Consider the following 24,808-nt stretch of genomic DNA (forward strand, 5'->3'; position numbering starts at 1 on the left):
AACATTAAATTAATATTGTTGTATAATTTTAAATTATTTCATTTTATAATTTTAAATTTTTAATATGTAACAATCAATTATTGTTATAATTTACTGTTTCATAATAAATTTTTAGAATAACGGTTTTTTATCATCATTATTATTTTAACTTTTCTGTTTTATAATTATTACTTAAATAAATTATTTCAAATGTCAGTTAATTTTGGAATCAAACAATTAAAATTATACAACATTAATAATTAAATATTATAAAGACATTTCTGCCAGTTAACGTCTGATGAAGATAACGTTAAATTATTGATACTGTTACAGCTTACTTTAATTGTAAGAAATAAGTATATACAGTGGTCAGAAAAGTATTAAATTTTTGAGTAATAGTTCCAGAGTCAAGACGGATGATATAAATGCTTCACTCTCAAACGCTTATGGAAGAATATTATTGAATAGATTCATATATATGGAGGGGTAAGAGCTTTGGAATATGACATTATACTTCTGAAACTGACTAACTTTATGCCGGAACCATGAAAGTCTATCGCCATAGAAATAAATGACTAGTATTGGATATTATCCTTTACAAGAACAAGTCTAGTGCATAATTCATTTAGATTATTTCAAGTTTATACTCCAAGATTCTAGTATGTAAAACAATGTAAAATGTGGCTCAGATGTGGTTATTTTGAGCTACGTTACATCGGTAGCTTGCCAAATGTATCAATTCTTCAAAATTATCTTCTCATAAGGCGCCATTGTATTTCCTATAATTCGAAATTGAACCGACAACAGGTACGATCCCAGGGCGCATGAACATACAATAGATAATATTGTGTCTCTGGGATCCTTCAAGGTTCTCCCATTTTCTCCCACATTATTGTTTCACCATTTTTCCTTTTCATTCACTGACATGATTTTCAGTTAAACTTCCCACATTTATGCTCCAAGGCTAAGAGACAGTGATTATTATGATCCATGAACTAAAGGATGGGATGCAAAAAGAGGAGGAGAAGGAAAGATGTCGAGAAACCCCACGCACATGGTGTTTGCCGACCACAAATCCCACTGATACGAGCTGAAATCGAACGAAGGAACGTGAACTTGAAAGAATTTAACTCACCCTGTGTGTTCCAAACAATTAAAAAGAAAATAAAAATCCATGATCTATGTCGAGCTTGTGTGAGATATACTCAATTATATGGAAATACTTTGAAAGGAAAGTTCAACATACCAGATTAATTTAACATTAGACCTAGTTTCGCCCACTGAACAGCTCTAATGCAACGATGAACGGAATCATAGAGTTCGTGAATGGTTAATAGGTGGAATATTACCCATTGATTAGAATCTTTATTTTGGGTTCAATTGCAAGCTCACGACAACCTCTTTCGATTGCTATTATCAAATCAACCCCATTCTTACCTACTTCTCTGGCCGATTCTGGGTTAGTTTGTAGAAGGCGGTGTACGTTATTGTGACCAGAAAGCGTACAAATATAGCTGAAATATAAAGAGATATCAACGCAAAAATAAAAGATACGAGCTACCGCGCTAAACTTTCTCACTTCGATTCCTTAGAGTAAGTTCTATTAAGCTGAAGTTATTAACGACACACTTTTCAAAGTACGATTCAAATTATGGGGTGTTTTCGGAAAATTTCACCCCCAGAAAATTATCCCAAAATTAATTTACGCATTGTAGATTTTCCATAGGAAATTACTTATGTCATATGCAGGGTTATTAGTGAAGTATTTGATTACAAAATAGCAACAAAACATAATGAGTCGTATTTTACAAATCTACAAAAAAAAAAAAAAAAAAAGTCACTTCGGACAAGGAAACTTTTTTGGTGTCACACGAAATGTGGAACGAGACTATGGCGGGAAAATCCCTCGATCGCAACCGTTCCGTACTTAGGGGGAATAGAGGCACTGGCAACACAACACGCTGTAGATAATGAGACGAAATATGGCGCGAGTTCGATGAAAATATGCGTAGAAGCACAACATATACTACAGTGTAACATTATATTCAACAATACACTGACAAGTGAGGGCAAAGGCGTATCACATAAAGACAGAGGAGGGGCAGGTAAGCGCAAGTGAAAATGGTCATACAATTGAGAAAATCGGAGAAGCAAGACGTCAGAGGAATGGTACAGTAATAATACATGGTCAAGTAATCAATCACAAACTATAGACAACCTGTAGACGACACCGTGAAGCAGAAGTGGAAGAAAGAGCTATGGAGGGGATTGTCCGTAGGGTACGAACCTGTTTTCCTCGGACAATATATCACTATATATTGAAAGATCAGTTCAGGAAGTTGGAGGTCATTGCCCCCTTGCCTTTCTACTCTCCACCCATGTACTTAACCATGTCCATGGTATATTACTATACTATTCCCTTCAAATCCCGCTCGTATGTGTTCATACCTTCTATGGAACGTTTCTCCTATCCTATACTCAACGCTACCCGCCCTCCTCCTCTGTCGTTACGTACTACGTCTCTGTCCTCACTTGTCAGAGTATTATCGAATGTAGTGTCACATTGTAGTATGTGTTTAGCTGCGCTTCTATGCATATTTTCATCGAACTCGCGCCATATATCGTCTCATTATCCACAACGTGTTGTGTTGGCAGTGACCCTACTTTTCCCCCCATAAGTACGGAACGGTTGTGATCGAGGGTTTTTCCCGCTTATGGATTTTCCTGTTCACTAACACAAATCAATTGACTATAGTCTCTTTCCACATTTCGTGTGACACCAGAAAAAGTTTCCTTGTAAGACCAAACTGAATATTCTGATAGAAACGATTTATTAAGCTTTATGTGAATGTTCATGAAATATTTGTTTATGAGATATAAACAAAAGCTCTTGAGTAGTTCTCGACAAAGTACTCTGAAAAAACATATCCCCAACAATAAACTAGCACTTGTAAATAATTTCAAGGCAAATAACTTGCACCATATTATCAGATTATTAATGGAATACTCAATTACGAAATATGGTGCAAATAGCCTAAATCACTGAGAAAATCATCCGAGAAATCTCACCCCATAAGAATGAAATATCCCTAATATATTTCTTCACAGTAACGAGTTATGTCAAATTATCAGATGATTCATAAACTATTTATCATAATTATGAAATATAAACAAAATTGCTTACAGCTTACAAATCTGAGTCATTTTTGATAAACTTGTTCTCAAAGGACTCACCTCCCAAAATAAATTACCACACATTTTTTAAGACACGTGAGTCATGCCACGTTGTCAGGTAATTAATGACAAGTACAGGGTGAGGGTTAATCGAAAGAACACCGACAACGTTTGGGAGGTGATTCCTGACACCAAGATAAGACGAAAAGTATAGACCAATCAGGGTGCACAAATGCTTCCTTTCGGAGTTATAGGCTACCGAAAACATGAAAACTGAAATTTAAAGGTTCATAGATCCAAAACTATGAGACCTAACGTGGTCTGGTCAAGACTTCACTTAGGAACTTATATGTGCGCTATCCAAAAATACATGTTTCAAAATCCTAAGGTACTCACACAACAATTTTTTTATGGAGAAAGTTTGTCTACGGGCATATAATTTCAATAATTTACCAACTACCTCTATAAAAATTGTTGCATAAGTACCGCAGGATTCTGAAACATGAATATTTAGTTAGGGCACATATCGTCGACAGCGTCACAAAGTGTCGTATCTCAAAAAAATCGAAAATTGAGATATTTTACTATGTAGTTGCATACACTGACTTCTACAATTTCCCAAAACGACACACAGTAATGTGCGTTGTTTTGACGGTGGTGATGAGTTGTTGAATTTTAGTTTAGCGTCCCTTTTAGCAGCGAGGCTATGTGAGACGTGGACCTACTGATTAATGTGGAATCCGAACCACATGAGCCCCCGCCGGGAATGGAACCCGGGGATGGTGATGACGTCACTGTGTCGTATCTTAAGACGAAGCATATAACCCATTTTCACAGTCTTATCTTGAGTTACGACAGTTTGTGAGCAACAGATCTTTCGCAACTGGACAAATACGCCTATATTCAAAGTAATTTGTTTATATATACATAGTGGCCCAAAAGTAGGTATACAGTCCCGTACTGATAAACTCATTGCTTTTTATATCATTTCTTGTAGTTATCTATCAGGTTGACTTAGTTTCTTTATCATTTATTCCTAATGTATTTTTACTCATACCTTAAGCTCGGAAGAGCCGAAGCAAATAAACTTATAAGCTAGAATGTTATACTTGATCAATGTGGGGCTGTATACATATATATTTATACGGCATGGGTTGCGGATCGACATGACATGACATTTTTGAGTTTTTACGTCCCACGGTTATGTCGGTTAGGGTAAAGGAGACGGTGATTATGAGAAATGAATGAAATGTTGGAATGAAGAAAGTGGGAGGAAACGGAAGAACCCCGAGGAAATCCACGCACACGCTGTTTGTCCACCACACTTGGCGGGAGCAGGGTTGGAACCCGCGACCCCATGAACCACAGGTGAACGCTCTACTACTGAGCCACCGCGGTCCCAGGTTGCGGATCGAGGAGAAGGCGTTTAGATATAGAGGTTAGCTGCGAAGATACTGAATAAGCAGTCGCGGGCAGACAAGGAGTGGCCCTCTAGCTTGGGGGTTTGGGTGAGCCTAACAAACTCATCCTGTAATAGAAAAAAAAGACATTTTTCAGAAACAATCACAGAAGCTTCGGACCAAGACTGATAACTTGGCACGACATCAGCAAAAGAAAATAGAAATGAGATTTGGAACATGGAATATTAGAATTCTTTATAGGGAGAGGCGTTAAAATCCATAACGAATGAGTTAGAGAAATACAGGACGCACCTAGTAGGAATTCAGGTTGGTTGCTATGATGGGGTATACGGTGCAAACACGTAAGATCATCAGAGAAATTTCTCTCCGATTCTTTGAATCTAGGCATGGACAAAATGAGGGAGATTCAGTCCACAGTGCTATAAGCACATCTATTAAGCACTGTGGCAATAATTTTGTACCCTCGCAACTTGAACTGATTGTCAAACTGGCAAGGAAAAAGAATCCATACACCGTTCATTGTGTTGACAGAAGCGATGTATGAGACTAGATCTCTGTCCCAATGTCTTTGTATTCTGTCAGTTAGACGTTACGAAAATGGAGATCCAATCAATTGGACGGAAATGCGCGAAGTGAAAGTCAACAAAGACTATCCAAACTGAATTCAGTTTAAGACAAGTCATTTTGAGGACACTTACATAACTATTTCCCTGAAAAGAATGCAGATTGAATCCATCAGATAGAAGTTCTTACTTTGCAGACTTGCCAAAAAATTATCGCTCCAGAGAAATACGAGGACTCATTTTGATTGATTCATTGATTGATTTTTAACGTCCCTTTCAGCAGCGAGGCTATATGAGACGTGGACCTACTAATTAACGTGGAATCCGAACCACATAAGCTCCCGCCGGGAATCGAACCCGGGTCTCCCACGCTTACGAGGGCTCGTTATCATTGTGTCCAGGCCCAACTCCAATCATTCGAAACCCTGAACATGTTCAATTTTACAGAAACTTACCACATTAGCCATCCTTCTCAAGTGCAATATCAAAGCATGCAATTTGCAAATTACTTTGCTAGATTTTATATTCTGGCAATGACAACTTGATAGCATTATTTCATGTTATGGTTAGTATGCTCTTAATATTGTGTTTCTTGTGTGTTCTCAGGAATTTCGTGTTATCCTCAAGAATCTCAGAAAGCATTTGTTAAATTATTTTGTGTAATAAACACGAAGTTTTTCAATAAAAGTGCAATATATTCCGATTGTTCATCTATTAATGTAGTTCTCAGTATAAAAAATATGCGTCGTATCTTTCATACAAGAGAGGATTACCATCGTCACAAACTGTCGTATCTTTTCCCTCCAAATTTTCTACAAGCTTTTACAGGAAAATTCCCTAAAACTTTCTACACTGATTTCTTATGATTTAAGTTATAATTTGGTAAATTTTCTCTCCTTTTGGTAAAATAGATTTTGAGTTATGGCTGTTCAAAGTTGTGTGAAAACCTAAAAATCGCTCTCCTGAAAAGTTTAGAAAACTGAGATACGACAGTTTGTGACGCTGTCGACAATATTAGTTCCTAAAGTCTTGACCCTACTACAATAGGTCCCACAGTTTTGGAGCTATAGGCCTTTAGATTTCATTTTTTCATGTTTTCAGCAGCCAATAACTTCCTTTTTTCTTATCTTGGTGTCAGGAATCACCTCCCGGACGTTTCGGTGTTGTTTCGAAGCACGGTATATTTAAATTGGCAATTGATTTTATATGAAATGGGGCCAATATGATTTAAAATGCTCGTTTCCTTTTATTAGTTGAATAAATATGGTCCGTTCTTGGCAGAAAGACATGTATTACAGTACTTACGAAAATAGGTCGTTATTACAATTTTTAGCCCCCCTATTCGTATGCTCTATTAGCTGCATGAAATGTCCCTATATTTTGCTTTCAAACACGGCAACACGGATCATTTATAACCTTCTAATTTACGATGTTTAACCGTAACTTAATTTCTCATAAACTGAGTAGGTAGCAAATTATGAAGCAACAAACAAAATTGTATTGCATAAATTGTAATACTAATGTACTACATAATTTCAGTTCAGAAACCTAAATTATATCTTCCAAATCAAGAACTAAAAACGAAAGTTTAATTTCATATCTTCTGCGTATTGTATAAGTAATTTTCATACTTCCTTTGGTTGCCTCTTACAAATTCAACTCAATTGAAGAGAGTTTTAAAAAAATGTAAACTTAATGAAAGAGTTAAAATAAGTTTAGATGCTTCTATGTAAGCTTCAAATGTATTTAAAATTCAGTGCAGTAAATGTTAATGATATTTGCGTATTGTTCAATATTCAAAACACATTTCTTATTAAGATTCTGCTGAAGTTTGAAGACAATATTTACTGTGGAAAACGGGATGACGCAAACTGTTTTTTTTTTTCCAAACGTTAAATTGAGTTGTTATGTTCCGCCTTGGTGAATAATAAAGATAATTAAATTGTGACCAAAATTCTTTTAGCAGAAACAAGAACAAAATAATGTGACAATAACTTATTTCAGTTTCTTTATAAGACGTTCTGTAAGATATATATATATATATATATATATATATATATATATATATATATATATATATATATATATATATATATGGAGAGAGAGAGAGAGAGTCTAATAAAGTATTCCGCAAAATCAAAGCACTGAAAAGAACTTCGTGGCTAAGCGGTTAGCGTACGCGCCTTTGGTGTTGGAGACCCGGGTCCGATTCCTGGCGGGAGCCCATGTGGTTCGGATTCCACGCTAATCAGTAGGTACCGTCTCATATAGCCTCGCTGCTGAAAGGGACGTTAAACTCAAAATCAACAGAACTCAAAGCACTTAAATTTGCTGTAAAGAAATCAGCATTTTTCGAAGTTCACTTCAAGTTGTTGGGTATAAGTTACTTTACTGCAATGCACTAAACACGTTAGAATCCAATAACTATCCCACATCTTGCTGTCATTATTCCAAGTCTTAGAATCCAATAATGCTTCCAGAGTTGAAATATATGAATAGTGCATTGTGCAGGGTGTCCTAGAAGTCCCCAAACCCTTAAGTTTGAGTACTACAGATAACAAAATTAGTGTAATTTTAGTTGTGGTTGTGTAGTTCTAGTCAGACAACCATTAAATATACATCTTTATTTGTTGGATTAGAAGAATTAAATATACAGTGAAATTTAGAACTACCTAGATGTAGATTGATACCAGAACGTTAACTCACGTCGAATGAAAAATGTTCTGGGAAAACAAAGTAGTTTTTTTTTTCAGTAGATTTGTGGAAACATTAGTGATTGATATTACAACTCTGTCATCAGTTCTGCCTTTCAAAGTAGCTGCAGTAGCAAATTGGATCATTGTGGTATTGAAAGCAACGAAAAACTCCGTCACTAGTGTGCAACTATAGCAAATAAAAAAGTACCTGGAAGTTTATATAAGACTGGAGTGATAGTAAAGTAGTATACAGAGTGACCCAAAAGTAGGTATACAGTCCTTGTAGTATTTTCTGTGTTTTTATCTGAATAAGCTGGAAATAAAAATCATGTAAACATGTTAACACTTTATTTTAATTTTAATCAATAATTACACTAATATTTTTTTATTACAATATATTGCATATTTGTATATTTATTAGTGTTATTGTTTCTTCATCACAATATAATACTGTTTCTTCAACATTAAATAAAAATTAATACAGCATATTTGATTTTTCCTTTATATATATATATATATAAAAATCAAAAATTTACTATAAAAGAATTTGAACTGTAAACAGTAAGATTAAATAATAGAAACTCAATGCCAATAATGCGTTATTTTGTATACCCTGAAAAAGAAAAGTATAGATTAAGAGTACGTTATTTCTATAGAATGACAGCGCATACAATTTTAAACATATATATTAACTTGGGTTAGTATATTTCTTGAATTCCAAATTGAAATACTTTGGTATAGATATACCACATTTACTTGACACCTAGTCTTCCCTTTCAAGCGCTGCTATCGGCTGAAGGAATTGCACTCCCTTTCGTCATCCGTAGACCAATGCTCTCTCGCTTATCAACAGCTGAATCCTTATTGGCTCAACGCGTGGGTGTGTCGAGGCTGTGAGCTTTAGTTTGCACTTTTGCCACACGGATCAAGACATTTTGGCAGCACAATAGAATGTTTTATTTTCACTTCTTCTATCAGTAGATATATCTAATTTCTACAAGATACATGAGAAGTCAATTATTTCCCGGAATGTTGTTGTAGTTTTGACATATGTGATGCAATCGCAGTGAATCTTGTACAGTGCAGTAATTAAGTTGCATAGTTATGAATATGGCAAGTGCTGACAGGTCATAACAGTTAGTTTACTATAGTGCTGCCAAAATGTCTTGAGCCGTGGCAAAGATGCGAACTATTGTGTTTTTCAGATGTAAAGCATCACGGGCAGTAGCCAATGCTGTGCGATATTCCGCGCGGTGTTGCCGGATTTCGGACTCCCCTTTCCCTTCTCGCTCTTCCTCTAGTTGAGATTATTACACATACATTGGCAACATTATTCACAATGTAAATATACTATTCCAGCAAACTCAAAGATTTTGGCTGTGTATCCTAGAAGTATATATAGCAACTGAATAACCTACCTATTAACTTATTCCAGTGGAACTGCTAAACGTTCGTCTTCAACACTACTTTCACTATCGTCTATGTCAATTAATATTTCGCCATTGTCTGAATCTGACTCTTGTAAATTTTTTATTATGAGTTCCAAAAATTGTAAACACAAAAAATAATTCTTCGAGCTTCACTTCGTAGCACTTTAAAAAAAAAAAAAATTCCGCACTTGTACTCGGTTTCCTTAAAGACATTGTCAACTATAATTTTGGAGAACAAATGAACTACCACGAAAGAAAGCAACCTAGACACTGATGAATTCTGTTTATGCTAGAAGAAGAGAAGTTGCGTTCCTACACACACAATCAGCTCCTTTGCTTCCATGTAATAACATACTCTTATACTTGATGTAGGTCTCACAACAACAATCCATCTGATTCGTAAGCAACACGATATGGTAGAGTTTGTTTTGGGTTACAATAATTTATGACACCACTCAGACGCCTGGTGCTTTTGCGTCCCTGCTAGAGGAGTAAAGAAGGAGTACGTAATTGGCCACACATACGTAAGGTATTGAAACGAAGAAAAAAAAATCATACTGCGTTTCTTCTGTCGAATAAGGAAGAATCTTGCATGAAGGCAATTTCAAAACAATATTACGAATGTCCCATACCTTCTGTTCTTCCACATGAGCTCCCGCCGGGAATCGAATATATATATATATATATATATATATATATATATATATATATATATATGAATCAAATTGCAGAGGCTTGTTATTTAATTCGATCGCTTACTATTCTCAAGGGTGTAGAAACGGGGGAAAAGCGGGCCTTGACTTTCCAAACTATTTCCAGCCCCGAAATGAGGTTCATCTAGTATATGTTTAGTAAACTTATTTAATAATTAATGCAAATTAGGAACGTTTATAATAAAATAAGATTTTTAAAAAAAGAAAAAAGAAAACATCATCAATACAGTTTCTGTACCTAATTACAAGGACGCTGATTTCTCTGTAAATTGGGGGGGGGGTGCATTCAGATGCAGAAAGCATATATGATGATTTTAAGACAAATTGCATTCAAATTATGCCTAATATTGCACATTTACAAATAAAATGAGGGGCCCTGGCTCCCTCAGTCCCCCCAGGATCTCTCACTACTATATTATTGCATAATAATATCTGAGTTGATATTTTTTCGAGTTTTTTCCTTTTAGTATTTTAACCTACATAAACACAAAGTCGGATAAACAGACTGCTAGAAACAGCATTTGTTTTCTTATGAATAGCTTATTGATTTATCTCTTACAATCCGCTTTTCAACTTCAGTACTGTTAAGATCCGTCTTTTGTTAAGGTAGCATCGAGGAAACATAATATGTGTATAGTATACATGGTGAGTTAAAATGCTTTCATATTCTGAAAGAGGTCATTTGTTCTGTTTTTAATGTGTGAAAAGCTTTCCTCCCCCTGAAAGTAATGTTCCCCTAGAACAACCTGTTGGTTACACCCCTGATTATCCTTTAATAAAAGTTGAGTTCCATTTCCAAATCGAAGAAAAATCCACTGGAAATTAGACGGGACTCAACGCTCGTTTTACTAATTGTTTTATATGGAAACCTTTCAAAGCGTGTATCATGACAACCAGTTATCATAAAAAGATGTAGTTTTCACGTATGTGTTCGTAATTCTTTTCTCTACTTCGTAAAGTGAGCAGTTAATGTGCTAATACAATATTTCTAATAAGCGCCTCTGCTATTGTCAAGATTCGCAGTAGCGCGAGAAGTCAGCGTGCAGAACTGCTTGTCGCGAATTGTCAACACCGCTCAAAGCCAATTGGACGCCGCGTAAAGCCAACTCAAGGCCATGCCGCTTCTCATCTGAAATCTGTTGTAAAGCTCACACCCTCGACACATCCACGGTTCAGCCAATAAGAGTTCAGCTGTTGGTAAGCGAGACAGACAGCCTTAGCCAAAGGGAGTGGAATTCCTTCAGCCAATAGCAGCGCTCGGAATGGAAGACTAGGTGTCAAGTCAATGTGGTATATCTACAGTAGTATGGCTAAACGGAGGACTATGTGGTGAACGGTTGGTGTAATGTCGCGGTTCAAACAACGCACAAACATCAAGTTCATGAGCAAATTGTGGAAATCTGCTTCAGGTACTTACTTTGATAGCCTTAAAATCAGTATACCTGGTCGATACTTTAACGAAAACAGTACTGATACTTGTTTCGCTACCATAGAAGACTTCACTCACAACTAACGCGACGGCTAAACTTCGAGAGATATCAAAAGAGGACTTTTGTCGTTGTTTTCAGCAATGGCAGAGACAGTAGAGGAAGTGTGTACGCAAGAGCGCCGATCCTGGGGGGGGGGGGGGATGGGGCGTCCCGGGTCTCCCCAAAGCTCATGTTGCCCCCCGCATATTATTTATGATTGTAATGCAATTAGTCTTAAAATCCTTCATATGTGCATAGAGAAAAATCCGTTCTCCGGACAGCGGTATATTGTACAAATATACGGTATCCTCTTGCTTACTATAGAAATCAGTACGGAGCATATGTTATTCGTATGCTACATAGGCACTGCTTTTAGATGTTACATCATGCCGTTGCAGGATATCTGACATCTAAGAGTTTTCCGTATATCACATGCATATACTTGTGTTACCTTCGTCAGCTATATGTTATATGCATCCATTTGTATGTGAGATCCTGACCGCCTACATTATAACACGCGTTTTCAGTTATACGTCTGTTGTACGTTAAGTCCAAAAACTACAGGAATTACGCATGTAACCTATCTTTTTAAGTACGCCACCTATATTTTTTCTCAATGTGGCTTCTGCATCTGAATGAGCTCAACGAAATTTACAGAGAAATCGGCGCTCTTGTGTGTATGTCCCGAAAGTGTTTGCTTTGAAGGTGGTTAGGCAGATGTGCACTTATATTGTGGTAATAAAGAGACACAATGACATTTCGGGAACTTTGTGACTGCCCTTCGGATAGATAGTATAAGTAGACAGTACAAGAGACATTTTAATTTCATTCCTGTTAAATGTGTCAAGAATGGTGATTAGGAATGTAACATGGATGTTAGATACAAATATTATATGTGAAAGGTATGGTAACGGTGACATAACGTACCGTGTTCTAGCAATGTTCGTGCGTACTACAAAGTAAGATTCTATTTCTACTTATTAATGTACAAGAACGCAGTACCAAAACTAATATTTTAGAATAATGGAATAAGGATACCGTACAGTACACAATAAAGATTGTCCGAGAAGATTGTCATAAATGAAATATCGGAACAAAATGTACCGTATATTGGTCGAACAACCGGGGAAAACCGGTAACCGTGTCTTTAATTCGAGGTTATCCCGGTCAAAGCAAGAAGTTTGGTAACACTACATATAACGTATGTACTATTAAGAGCACAATAAGTTTTTCAGACATTAATGTTATTGCTATTTAGAAACAAGTATGACACGGTATGTTATTAACGTAAATTCTTAGGAAAGGAGTTCACTTGTATGCATGATAATAATTATCCTTAACGAACGGGAAACAAATTGCAATAGGAAAATGTGGCAAATTTGAATATTGATCTAGGGATGGTGAACATTTAAACATTCTACATTTGCTCACAAAAAAAAAAAAAAAATCACCGGAAATGGAACGCCATTATTTGGTATAATGAACTTATATTTTCATACTACAGTTATATTGTATGGGCGTAACATTTAACCACTTACAACAGAGAAGTATAGACTAAGATTTTCTACTAAGTAGATATATATATATATATAGTTGTTAAGATTATTGATATGTATGAGAAAAGTAATTCCAAAATTACGTCATTTAAATTTTAAAAAAAAAACTTGATAAAGACATCGCTTCTTGTAACCTTATAAAAGCAATTGAAATCACGCGCTCCATAACAGCACAAGTCCATTTTTTTTTATTTTTTTTTTTTTTTTGCATTGTACGAGTTCTGTATGTCGTTGTAATAATCTAGCTGAACTCTATCGTTTGAGATTCAAAACACAATTACTCGTATTTTCCGCATGTTACCTACGTGTTGAATTTCATTAGGACACAAGTCCATGGACCAATGTTGTTCTGGAAAGCAAACAGCAGACATGAATTTAGCGTGGCTGTGAATCATAACAGTACAACGTTCTACTAATTAAACATAAGCAAGATGTTATATGCACACCTGATGATTGCATGCATGAAGAAATATTAAGTGATTAACGTGGAAAAAAGTATGATTGAAGATTTTTAATGCTGATTTTTTTTTTAGTTAAAGTACTGTCTCCACTTAGTAAATAACAAGAAAAGGGGAAGGTGACATTTTATAAAATAATTGAACACAGATCGAAAACCATAACTGCAAGCAAATAATGACAGGAAAAACAAAAGATGACGAGAAAAACTTGGAGAGAGAGCATATAGAGCTGAAATACACCTACAGAGCAACATCCCTTTCAGAGACTTTTGGACCAGTATAGTAAAGATTAGACTCCCACTACTCATGAATCAGGAAGGAAGTGTGCGATTCTGATTAAGTGAAGAAAAAATATGAGTAAACTAAATGTGTTGTTTGTTGTATTACATTATTGTGAAAATAGAGACTGGGTTTATGCACAGTGACTGTTTGATGTTTCATTTCTAGATATTACTGCTCAAACATAGGTATATTGTTTTTCCACATCAGAGTTATAGTCATTGAAACCAATGTAACAGACTAATGAGTTCCATAACAACACAATACCAGTATTTTTATTGCCTGAAATACTCGTTATTTTAATGTTTACAAAGCAGGATACCCCGGTGTAACAGACCGATTGTGTTAAGATTGTACAGACATAGAGAACATCGAAAAACAAGAGACACGTATATTTTATCGGCCGACAAGCGCATTGAGAGGGTCAAATAGGGGCATAAAAATGGGGTCAAAATGAGATTATGTGGAATATACCGAGAACGAGAAAAGATATCGGAAAATTTTAAATGCACGAAGTACTATATCCATAATCGACGCAAAGCAATGAGGTAGATCGCATCCATGCAAAGAAATCAGAACATCCAGAAATGGACCAATGACGGATACAACATTGTCACAATGTGTTACGGAAATGAACTTAGAGGGTCGCAAGGAGCAGGAAGAAAAGAAACGAAAACGGAAAATATGTATTTTTGTTCTGGGTGCATATGTCGTCCGTATGCGAAAGAGATGCAGATTCATCTCAATGCACGAAGATGGGAGAACACGCAGGAAGGGTGCAAACGCTTCTCGTATAGGCAGCCAGCGAGACAGAATTACGCAGTGGGTTGCATATATCGCGTAATAGGAGCAACGATGAGATGGATGTTGGAAATGATGTGTGTAGGCAATAGTAACACAAAACAAAAATGTTACTATACTGTTATATTGTACGCGTATTTTCGTAGTGATGTAATGTTGATACTTATGCGTGGTACTGATATTACTGTTGCTGTTTATCTTCCGTATGTCGATCACCTGCAGTTACATTCTACTGTGTTATGCATAGTTGTTCCGATTATGCGATATATGCAATCCACTGCACAATACTGTCTCGCTGGCTGTATATACGAAAGGAGTTTGCACCCTTTCTCCGTGTTCTCCCATCTTCGTGCATTGAGATGAATCTGCGTATTTTTCGGCAATGTATGCACCCAAAGCAAAAATACGTATTTTCTGTTTTCGTTTCTTCTTTCTTCCTGCTCCTTACCACCCTTTTCGCTCATTTCCGTAACACATTGTGACAATGTTGTACACGTGATTGTCCCATTTCCGGATGTTCTGCTTCTTTCGCATGAGTGCATTCTACCTCATTGCCTTATATCGACTGTGGGTAGTATTTCGTACATTTAAAGTTTTCGGATATCTCTTCTCGTTCTTGCTATGTTCCACATAATATCATTTTGACCCCATTTTTATGCCCCTATTTGACTCTTTCAATCCGCTTGTTGGCAGATATAAACAAATATGTGTCACTTCTTTTTTCGATGTTTTTTATGTCTGTGCAATCTTATAACAATCGGTGTGTTACACCGGGGTACCTTGCCTTCTTAGTGACATTTGTAATTCAGCAAAGTGTAAATCTGATAAAATATGAGTAAAATATGAATAAAATCTGATTTTCAAATTCAAATTTCCAAGAAATATTCCGTTTTTATTGTATTTCATAAAATGTCTTCAGCTAGACTTGTGTGTTTATTACTTCAATTATATTCACATCCTGGAGAAGTTACAGACATCCTAAACATTCCTACTAAATATCAAACTGCAGGAAGTTCAAACCCTATGTCAAATAGTGGAGACCTGTTTGGCTGAGAGTTAGAAAGAATTTTCCAAAATATATTATTTTCGATTTTTTTGTAGGAGAGGAAAATGAACTACAACCTCTTTCCTTGGTATCTAAAGTGATTACGAAAACAAAGCAAAGCAAGCAGCATCGATAAAATGTTTTTTCTGGTCCTCTAGTTTTATTTGAATGCTTTAATTGGCTTGGAAGAAGAGAAGTTACTTCTGAAAATGAACTTGGTATCGAATGTCAGTGAGAATGTATATATTTTAAAGCATCTGTTTATTCCAAAGGTGTATATTTTCATATCTTATCAACTTATCTCTATGCCATGTGTCATTCTTATTGGAATCTTAAATTGACAGAATGGTTGCTTATTGGACCGTACTGTGTTAAAGACCATTGAGTGGTTCTTAACCTCCGGTTCGCAAAACTATCTTAAGATCTGCACTAGAAAACGTAAAGATTTCAATTACATTATCTTAGCATAAGCAGGAGTAAAAGTGAGGGAAAACGTGTGGAATCCCGTTACCCCAGGTTCAGAAACTATCTATGGTGTCCCTCCCCCAGTTCCTAATAAAATTACAATGGAGAAAGATGTGCATGGGGATCGGCGTGACATCATGTATCCTCCTACCTTTTCAGATCCACTTTTACCCCTGGGCATAAGTAAACAAATACCTCAAGATGAACAATTGTGATCTATAATTTCGCTTAAGGAAGAACATTAGTACCTGGCTGAGGTTTGAACCGGTGGCCTTTGGCTCTCTCAAATTCATCGGTTCATCTTCTTTATTATCTTCGTTATATATCCTCTGATTGATAGCGCTCTCTTCTTGTGGTGTCTAAAAATAATAGGAAAAATATGTAATTCTATTATGTCTCAATCTAATTTCCAGTGTTTACTTCTTTAGTCTATAATTATCGGATATTGCAAGTAATTTTACATTATTTTCACGACAGAAAAATATGATGAAATGTCTAAATGTTAAATCCGTACACTAGTGCCCATGTGCTCACCAGGATTGAAAAGTATTAACATCGAAGAAACATACATATCTTACGTAAAACAATCGAACACAGTACACTTATTAGTAATAATATAAGTGGGCTACTGCATTATGACCCAATGTGCAATGCAGAGAAACTATGACGTACATACCTCAATCTGAGATAATATTAAAGGAATCAAAAGGTAGCTGCTTAACGTAAATACAATCGTGAATGTCTTTAATGTAAAAGTTGTCTACTTCATAATAGGAAAGGCACTAGAATCGAAAGACTAGAGTTTCTTATTCGTGTTGTTTATAATGATACAGAGTTTGAAAGAGGAGTAAAGAAATAGCAACGATATTTCATTATCCTTGAAGACTGAGAAAATTATTAAATGATAAGTCCGTAATTTATTGCCAAGATTCTGAATCTCAGTGGAAAAACTGTTTAATCAGGGGAAGGCCTAGCTTACTTCATACGTTCTGTCTAAAAGTTTACATCTTATATAGAAAGCTGAGTTATGTTTGTCAGTATACAAATCCACATCATCGGTTTGGCAACCTTCTAAGCCACTGTAAGGAAGATACATACGCTATTTAGGATCTTTAACTGATAAGCAAGGGTTTTCAAATGTCACTCTCCGATTTACTTGAAAATCCTGCAGTGAATAAGGGACTTAAAAGTAGGACGTACATGTTTTTGTATATCGGCCACCGTGGGGGATGAAGGGGGTAAACACTCCCCTAAACTGCGAACGTAAAGCTATACAACACCCTTTTAGTTGTATATAACGCCAAAACTAGTTAAGTTTCCACATTGGCTAATGTTGGAAAACAGCACCGATATTTCGAAAACTAGATGATATTCCATTCTGTTTCTGTATACACACAAATAACAACAGTCCGCTAACCATTACCATGACATCCTGCGAGAGGACATATGAGTCCGGGACAGGACGTTTGGGCGCCGCCATTTGGGCGCGGACATTTTGGCGCTGCCGTTTGGGCGCCGGACGTTTGGGCGCAAAGCCGTTTAGGCGCCAGACGTTTGGGCGCGAGGTACTTAGTAAAAATCACAATTTACGACATATAAAGTAAGCTAGGCACTGAAAACTAAGCGCCAATCAAGATATATACATTTCCTACACTTCTATCTTTATCTTACCTCATTTATCTGTATATTTTCTATCTTATTTATTCATCTAAATTAAATAGTTTAATGCGTTTCTGGCATTGGTTGCCTAACCTCGTCATGGATTGATTTTTCGCTTGTTCACGATTCTTGTACTTCTGATCTAATGTTGATCTAATTTTTGTAATATATAAGAAAGCTAGGAAATGAAGGAATCAGACGAACTGTTAATAATTTTCTTAATGTTAAATAAAACATATTGCTTTAATTTTTGTATTTTTTTAAAGAAAGTTAATAATTACATATTTATGAATATTAAAATTTGTTTTCTTTCGTATTACGTTTGCCAAACTCTTCTCTTCCTTAAGTCCAATAAAGAACTACCAATAAAAGATTTCAGCGTAGTCGCTAACACTCTCGCCTTCGGTGCGATCGGTCCCGGGTTCGATTCCCGGTGGGGGCACTCGGTCGAAAAAGTGTAACACGCTCTTTCAGGCCAGCCACCCTGAATGAGGTTTTCCTGGGTTTTCTTCATTTACATCAGGCAAATGCCGGGGTGGTACCTAATTTATAGGTCCAGGCGCTTCCTTCCTTCCCTTTCCCCGGATAGTGTGCTCCCTCAAACGTGACGGGCTAAATGGTCTTAGATGCCGAGAGCCCAGAAATCTAAAAATCCTATATCCTAATCGAGTTGAGGGAAAGATATTTTGCATACATGGTGTCTAAGACATATTTCGCATACAGGATGTCTAACACATTGAGTTTAGGAATTGTAGTATGCCGTATTTCTGGTATCACTTTTTTTTATTAACATTCCAATATAAAAATCAAAACTTAACACACATTTTTTTCGTCCCATTGTAAGAATTTAATCTGCATTAAAGAAAGTGGCGAAAGGAAAAAAAACAAAACGATTTCAAAGTGAAAAATAATAGTTAAGTGTACATATATTGGTCATTTAGCCACTAGAAATGTGTTTGACATTCACACTTATCAGCGGCGTAGCATAAGGGAACGCCAGTACGCCCGGCATTCCCTGTTAAAAAAGTACGTATTTCATTATATATAAATTGTTTGCTTGTAATTATCACAATTATTTCCACTGCAATCTTCTGAATGCGCTCTCTCGCTTTACTTTGACAAGCGGAACCTACGCATGCGCGTCACTCAAATGCACATTTATTGTTTCCTCTTGTACGCTATGTTCCTTGGGCATCCAGGCCTACTACAAGAATTGGGGTTTTCGTCTGCTTTCTGTCGAATGCGCATGCTCAACTACTTGCTTTCTCACTCCTCTTCACCCCTCGCAACTCTACATTTTGCTTTAGATATAAGCTGGCATATTCTCAAGTATTTCCAACTCTATCTATTTTGAACTAAGCAACACAGAACGTACGAGTGCGAACTGCAAGGAAATAGAACAAAACAGAAATGGCTAGTTCAATGCCTTTTTGAAGCACGTCGGTTATGTAAATAATAGTATAAAAAGGGTTATGCTTTAGTCCTAATTAAATGCATCGTAATTGTAATCGTAATTAAATGCAAACTTTTAATCTTCATCACAAATACATAGTATGCCCAGTGACATAGCAAGAAACTCTGAGGGAGCTCACACACAAGCATAGATATAAAGCATTATGTAGAATTACGGTCACCGATCTGGTAGGCCAAGAGAGCCAGCACTCCCCGTTCCTCGCAAAGATTGTTTGGACCCTTCGAGTCTGGATATCTGACAGCAAAATAGACACACAGAAACAGGCCCCCTGAGTTGTTTTAAGTGCTTTCTACATCTTCAAATGATATAGTATACACTGAGTTCCGGACCCAAGATGACAAATTTCTAGGGGCGACATTATTTATATAACGAGATTGAGGGATGGTATGTGAAGAAAGAGAAAGAAGCTTCCCCCGAAAAAGAAATGAATGGAACGAAGTATACGGAAAACAATGTTCATTCAACAATGGGGCAAGTTTTCTCGTCACAACGGTAGTGGCAAGAAGAAGCTGAGACAATTGCTTGTTAGCTTCTAACGTAATCCACGCATTTGCTTCTGTATGCCCCACTAGGCTACCAATTAGGGTAGCCTGGCCCCGTAATTTTTTTATAATCCCATATTTCCTCGTTATCATATTTTTCCTCTCGTATTGCTGATTGCAGCAGTATTGTATCGCACAAGTGACTAACTTTGGCATCCCCATTTCGGAATACCACGCTACGCTACTGACACTTATTGCGTAACTACAGTATAAGGCCTGCTTTAACTTTTTTAATGGAATAGGCTCACTATGTATGTAATGCAGTCAATCATATGTAGTCTGGTCTACTTACATTTGGCTTGAAAAGTTATGAAATAAAAAGCACACTTAACTTTCGTTGAAACTTAAATTTACAAAATTTAATTGTTAATTCAGTTTTTATAATTTTGAAATTCCAGTATTTCTAGTATGTAAAACAAAATCCAGTATAATTCAAGGACTTCCACTACAGTAGACACCTTGTGATATCTTGATTCGAACTTAGTACTCAGCGCCTAACATAACGACATTTTAACTCGCGCCCAAACGTCTGGCGCCCAAATGGCTTCGCGCCCAAACGTCCAGTGCCCAAACGGCGGGGCCCAAACGTCCGCGCCCAAACGGCGGCGCCCAAACGTCACGTACCGTATGAGTCAAATGCGCAACTTAGTTCTCTGGACAGCAGAAGGTTTACCTGTCTTGTATTAAGCAAGAAATACGAACGTGGGTTAGTGCGTGAAGAATCTTTATTCACGAACGTGGCTAAGTCTTGGGACATATTGGAGAGGGTGATCAATTCAGGAAACACAGTCCTTGAATGTATCATATATATATATTCAAGATATAGTGTCTATACTCTTTATGTAAAAATACTTACGTATACAATTTATACAAAATATCATTCTACTGTTTTCTTTTATGTCATGTACATAGTTTTCACAGAAGTGGTAGTCATGGAAGAAATGCTGTAAGCACAATGATCGCTTGCACAAGGCACATGATAGCAACCAGTCCACGCGTATTATATGTTGGAGGCACATGCATGTTGAAACAGTAACCAACTGGTGTTTCAAAATGCGGTGTGTGGTCTGTAATATCCGGCTTTGTATCATGCATACTGCAAGGCATGATCAAATGGTGGAGACGAAAATTGGTCATGTATAAGTGATTGTAAACTTATAATGTTGTTTCGAGCATGCACATTTAAGACATATGATTCCAATACCATTCAATCTGCGAATAGTCGCACAAACTGCTTCGACATTCGAAAACTATATACATCGAGTGGTTGTAAGTGATCTACTAGTCCCTTTGGTATCATACGTAATATCATGTCTATTCCATCCGGCGTGACATCCAGCACAGTCTGCTCACAGCGTCCGGTCCACGAATCTAACAGAAGCACACAATTGTTTTTGTATGAAGAAACTGCACATTCTGCACCCACAGACAAAATTGTTCTTTGGTAACCTAACTTAAGTTTGACGTCACTACATACACATTTGCAGGACGGAACATAGTACACAGGGACCAAATTATCCACTGAGTTTCTCTAAGACCATGAATTAAGGCGAAAGTAACTCACTGTTTGCAGAGAACATCGGTTGAATGGTGTTACTCACATATTGTATAGCTTAGTCGGCACATTTTGAACCATGTAAAGCCAAAGTACGACCACTGTGTATCTCCAACTGAAAGCCGCTTTCATCTGAATTAAACACATGATTAGCACCAACGGCATCAATGACATTCTGTACAAATTGAATGAAGATGTGGGTGTGCTGTTTCATGTGGGGTGTGTCCGATTTGTGATTGTGCTATAAGTTTGGTCACTTTACGTGAAACAATACTGTGTGTCCGCTTAAAAGCCCACAAACACGTTTTTGAGTCCGTAAATGTAGCCAGGTTATGTTTCTGACTGGCCTTGAGAGACCACCGCTGCAGATCGACAACATCCACCGATAAATGTGCACATAAGGCAGTTTGAACGTTCTAAAGCACGGAATGCGATACCTCACACAATTTGTCTTTGCGTGTTCCGCCAGAAGAGGCTTGCTTTTCCCAACGGGACATTACCCTCTTGTAGTGTCGCATAACGGACTTTAACGACAACCTCTTTCGATTTCCCCTCTTCCAGAATTCAACGGCTTTCCTCTTTATTCCAAGTCCACAAACGCACTACTCAAATTACCGCAGGTCCCCAATACTCACCTTCGCACATAATCCTAGTAAGGTGCATCCAATTCTCCAGAGTCGGTGATGGTATTTGGTTCCATGACATCCTCATTCATGTTAAAATGTACAGAAACGACTTCGTTGTATATTGGCATGACTCCATCTACAACGTCATTGATTAGTTCTCGGAGGTAATTTATAAGACCTGGCTCTGCTCTGTTTGGAGGTGGTTCTGGCATGTTCACAACAGGAAAATAGGCTGCAAGTAGACGAATGATATTTAATGGGCTTACACCCATTTTGAATACGCTCTATAGCTTTGACTTATTACGGCTAATAAACATAATGTTAAGCATGCCTTACTGTGTACATCCAGTACGCACGCCATCAATGATGTATTGGGCACAAGGCTACGATGAACACATTGACCATTGTTCACTGATAACTTATCGGCACACTTGTACTTGACATGTTGCTTTGATAGACGCTTTACTCTGGTGTGATTGTCATTTTCTTAATACGAGATAATATTCCATTAGTAAAGACTTATCAAGGACAAAACGAATTCAATTTCCAATTGTGTTATGAATTGTTCGTAATTATCATTTAATTTCTAGTATAGTGTGATGTAACCATGTTCTAAACACTCAAGATATTTTTTTCTGAAACAGGTACAAGCGACAGTTCGAAATGTAGTAACGAATTCCAATCTTATTTGTCACCTTGGCCAATATCTATTCTTTTTCTTAAATCTCTCCATAGCTCCACATTCAAGACAATCAGACACGTGTATTTATCGCAAAGGACTTCATAACACTTGTCACATTGCAGATGATGATGCGATATTCGTAATTGATTTGCCGCTACAAAGACGTATAGACTAATATTCCAATTTTGTCTTCTTATTGCTCTTCCTTTATGAATTGTAAAACTGTCTAGCGAATATGTGTCCTGCTTTTGCGTCCTCCAAATGATTGTCTTTTTCAAAATAGTCCGTACCACATTTAGTACACATGTCCCAACGTTTCGCACAATCATCAAAGACATGCTGGATGCCATTTCTGGACAGATCTTTGTGTTTAATAGTAAACAATACCACTAATTAATTATTTAAATAATCTAATATACTATTTTGAAAGATATTGGTAAAAAATTTGTTTGTATTTTGATGAGTTTAAAATTTTGGCACTTAAATATTTTCTAAAATAAAATATAAGAAGAACAATAAAAGAAATTGAAAAACTTTATTAAAATCATGGCCCAACTGCAAACGGAAATTCGTTTTGCATGGCCCACATGTTCGTTATCGTACTTCCTAGTGGACTTTCAAAATTTTGCTGCATCTCTTTTATCGTAAGAGAACTTCATGAATGTTAACCCTTTGAAGACCAATGGAAGAAAGTTGGCGATAATAGTGGAGTGATCAGTGTTGGAGGGTCCTGTTTGTTTTTCAGTTCCCTAAAACAAACGTCTTGTCGAGCGTCTATGTAACCATATAGTCCAACTCATCGAATGTTATTTAAGAAAATTGTAACCTTTTAAATGAAACTCATATAAAAGCATTTCTAAGATTTTTTCCCCTCGCCAACAGACAAATATGCATATATGTGTGTCTGTGCATTGCGTCTGAGACGGAAGTCTTGGTGGACCCTCTCGCTTCCCAAAAATAAGGTGCTAGAATCTAGCGCAGAAAGAAAACTTCGTCTCCAAGCATTCCTGTCTATAGGCTCTCATGGTTAGTTTTAGCTCCGACAACAACAGGTTGCATTGCTAGCCTCTCCGCTGGGTAGAAGCACAAATATCCGCGGGGGGGACCAAGTTAGTCTGATTGGTGCAACGAATCTGACAACAACATGTAAATGTGAACGTAATAGTGTTTAGACCAACTAGCTCTAATGTACCAACCGTGCAACGATAATCAAATTAATAAGTTGTTCATGTCAATATACATAAATTAAAATAATCGTAAACTATTTTAAAATAATGTGCGACACTTAATAATAACTACAAATCGTTCAAGACGCAGCCTTCGGAACGTTCCTTTCATGTTAATTTCAAGATCGCCCAAAATAAGATAAAATGGATAGCAAGGAAATCTCACTTCCAAATTCAGGAGCATCTTCCTGGAATTGCCAGAAATCATCTTTCTTCCGCATCAGAGTGACTGACAAATGAAAGTGTGAACCAATTAAAAACATACAATATAGTGAAATTCAACTGGTAGCTGACGACTCCCGCGTCTTCCGCGATCGTAATGAAAATAATTGGGCCCATTGTAAAATCGAATTATCATATTTAATTATTTGAATCAAAGTGCCAGTGTATAATTTAATTTATGTTAGTGTAGTTTCAGTGTTGTTAATTAAAGTGAAAACGTAAAAGTCGTATATATCCTTCTACCAAAATAATCGCCATTATTTAAATTTATGTTTTAGAGTTTAAAAGAATCTAATCTACTTTGTCTTTCCAGCATCAATAATTTAATGCCTATACAACGTAATAATTTTCGCATTATTAAATTGTATCGGCATAGGAACACGATTAGAATCAGTCTTTATGTCAATTTTCCAGAATGTTCTGACCGGAACTCTGAACCGTGCTGTCCAGTGGTTAAATGGCCGGCTTTGGTAGAAGCTCGGAATCGCTATTAAAACCCAAAGGAGACGTCCAGGCCATAAAGGATCGAACCCAGGACACTCATAGATGTGTCATAAAGTGTCTTCCCAGAAACGGGACATAAAGGATCGGATCCCGGACTGTCATAAAACGCGTAAGCTTTCACAAGGACATTCAGAAAACGAACCAATACCCTCATAAACTTTTGACAATAAATGGTAGCATATCTCCCACTGAGTTAACAAAACTGTTTTCAGTGAAAATAAATTACATAGATGTATGATTGTAAAATTGTTAAAAAGTAAAACTATGTA

General features: G+C 36.7%; 2 protein-coding genes across 2 annotated transcripts in view; both read right to left on the minus strand.

Annotated features, from left to right (window-relative positions):
- Positions 1 to 24,808, minus strand: part of LOC145669677 (uncharacterized) — a 429,650-nt gene that overhangs the window by 390,812 nt on the left and 14,030 nt on the right. The window lies entirely within an intron of this gene.
- Positions 8,220 to 24,808, minus strand: part of LOC145669676 (beta-mannosidase-like) — a 186,983-nt gene continuing 170,394 nt past the window's right edge. Inside the window, exons 17-18 of the mRNA XM_081737932.1 lie at positions 16,298 to 16,408; positions 8,220 to 8,446 (exon numbers count right to left, since the gene is read on the minus strand). Of these exons, the coding sequence (XP_081594058.1) occupies positions 8,369 to 8,446; positions 16,298 to 16,408 (189 nt within the window). The 3' untranslated portion in view covers positions 8,220 to 8,368. The remainder of the gene's footprint in view (positions 8,447 to 16,297; positions 16,409 to 24,808) is intronic.

This window comes from Thermobia domestica, chromosome 14 (assembly GCF_964235325.1).
Source record: "Thermobia domestica chromosome 14, izTheDome1.hap1.1, whole genome shotgun sequence".
NCBI lineage: Eukaryota > Metazoa > Arthropoda > Insecta > Zygentoma > Lepismatidae > Thermobia > Thermobia domestica.